Genomic DNA, 2,334 nt, shown 5'->3' with positions numbered 1-2,334 from the left:
CTATAATAACCACGGGTTGCTGTAGCCGTTCACACTGCACTGAAACTGGGTAGAGGACGCATGATCAGTCTCCAGTAGCCTAATATGCGATGCCAAAGCAGATTCATAAACTGCACAACAAGAGCATGTACCCGATTTGACGGCATCAAATGAAACTTCCACAACTCATCACTCATCTTGGAGACATTTTTTCTGGGTTCGCGTCAAGCGTTTTTTGTTCCTGTCTTTTACCATTCTTTGCATAATCGGTGATACCTAAATAAAGTTCAAGATTATTTTTCTCTTTTTCTTTTCTTTTTTACAAATCTCTTTATTACTTTATTTTGCGCTGACAACAAAAAAAACAAGAAATCGTGAGAAGTAATAAATACAAAGAGGTCTGTAATTTTTTTTGTAAAAAAAAAAAACCCACAAAGTTCAAGATTTTGAGATGAATTTGACCGGATTCAATCAGACGGACGCTGCTCTAGGGCTCTTCAATAAAACGGAGGATTTCTTTTGCTGTAACTTTTCCTCCGTGGTGACTGATAACGGCGGCTCTGTGGCAACGACCGCTCCGGATGAGAGGAGTCTCTTCATCATGAGGGTGGTCCAGATCGCCGTGATGTGCGTGCTGTCGCTGACGGTCGTCTTCGGCATCTTCTTCTTGGGCTGCAACCTTCTCATAAAGTCAGAGGGGATGATCAACTTTTTGGTGACGGACAGGAGACCGTCGAAAGAAGTGGAAGCCGTTATTGTCGGTGCCTACTGATGATGTGGACCTGGATGTGCATGGACCTGATATGGACCATGGCGTTAAAGTTGTGTGAAACTGCTTTTAATTCACATTTTCTTCAATGTCTTTTTGAAAATAGCAGATCTACAAGCTCACAATGCGTCGCAAAGGGACGCGTTGTGAGCTTGTTGATCGGCTATTTTCAGCTGACGCGTCCCACACTACAATGACGATACGGCCGGGAGACAAGACGGTGATTAATTACCCAAACGAACATGCTTTCTTGTTGGGTAAAATAACTTTAGAAAAACCTGTCATTATGGTGTTTTTTTGAATCCCGCAGGTGACTGATGAGGCACAGGTTGTTTTCTGTGACTAAAATCTTATATGCCAACAAACAAAGTCTCCATGAGGTGGTGTGTTTAAACACCTGGTCTTATAAAGTATTCAATCACTGTTGTAATTTGAGTAGGCCTACTGTAGTTGGAACACCTTATTTGTCTAGCAGCATCCTATTGTCATAGCAGTGACAATTTGGTAGTTTTTTTTGCTGCTAAATCCTCTTGCATATTGCTAAAGTAATTTTGAGGAAATGAGTGTTTAACATGTGTTTTTGTATGTGTTTTTGCATACAACATGCATTATGTTAATCAATGTAATTGCCTATCCAAGTTTCCTGATGACATTTGTAAATTATGATTGACAGCATGGGCAGTAGCTAGAGAAAGCCCAGCATACCCATGTATCTTGGTAATAATTGGAATAAATTCATTGTGTAATTAAAGCTTTTGTTTTCACTATAAGTAGACCTATTTTCCTATAGTTGAAAACATACCTACATATTCTCTGTTCCAAAATTCATAATTAGCTTTTAAATATCCAAAGACAATCCAATACCACTCAAGACATTTGTTCTCAATTAATTATGCATATCCTACTTTGACCAGCTTGTGAGACTGAATCCTAGCCTTTTTTTAAAGAAGAATTAGACTATTACTTTGATTGAATCATAGGTTTTGTGAGATTCCAATGATTTCAGTTCACCGTCTATTTGAGAAGACTTAAGTTATAGTCATATTTAGTGCAATAAACCCAGAAATAATGTATTTACTGAAAGAACTGCTATTACTGGTCTGTGTTCAGTTGATTCACTGAGTTTCTTACTTTTTTTGACAAGGCAACTCACTGATCAAATGTATATAAAGACATCGGATTCAGAAATGACCCTTTTGTGTAATTTGGAAAAATTGTCATTTTGAAAGTGACACTTTGTCTTAATTTATTTATTTGATTTGATTCGTAAGGAACCATGTAGTGTTCAGTACCAGAGTTATAGCAAATTTTCATCTGCAGTCCTTTTGGCAGGTCAAAATTACACACGCGACACATACAGTAGCTAATACAAAGTACATCATGTTGATCCATGGAGCATTTTGCATATTTTCTCCCTTCGGTGGAAGCATCTGCCCCTGGCTCACCTGGTCACCAAGTCCCCGGGGTAAAACTAACAGCTTCAGAAATGACTTGCCTTGTCAAGCCAGGGATGATGAAGCCGCTGCAATATGCTGCAGTCTGATTGCCCACCTGTGCTCCATATACAGATTCATATTGTTTGATTC

The 2,334-nt window shown here is 38.8% G+C and overlaps 1 protein-coding gene across 1 annotated transcript; it reads left to right on the top strand.

Moving 5' to 3' along the window:
* The first annotated feature begins 344 nt into the window (after positions 1-344).
* rprma (reprimo, TP53 dependent G2 arrest mediator candidate a) lies at positions 345-1,183 on the top strand. Its single transcript, XM_084084666.1, has one exon. It carries the CDS (start codon positions 431-433, stop codon positions 749-751), a length of 321 nt encoding a protein of 106 aa, XP_083940792.1. The 5' UTR covers positions 345-430; the 3' UTR covers positions 752-1,183.
* The last annotated feature ends 1,151 nt before the right edge of the window (positions 1,184-2,334 follow it).

This window comes from Gymnoscopelus microlampas (genome assembly GCF_963454915.1).
Source record: "Gymnoscopelus microlampas genome assembly, chromosome: 17".
Lineage (NCBI taxonomy): Eukaryota > Metazoa > Chordata > Actinopteri > Myctophiformes > Myctophidae > Gymnoscopelus > Gymnoscopelus microlampas.
This window is presented reverse-complemented; position numbering and strand designations above follow the sequence as displayed.

Coding starts and splice junctions, on each gene's coding strand:
- rprma (XM_084084666.1), top strand. CDS start 431: ATGAATTTGACCGGATTCAATCAGACGGACGCTGCTCTAGGGCTCTTC.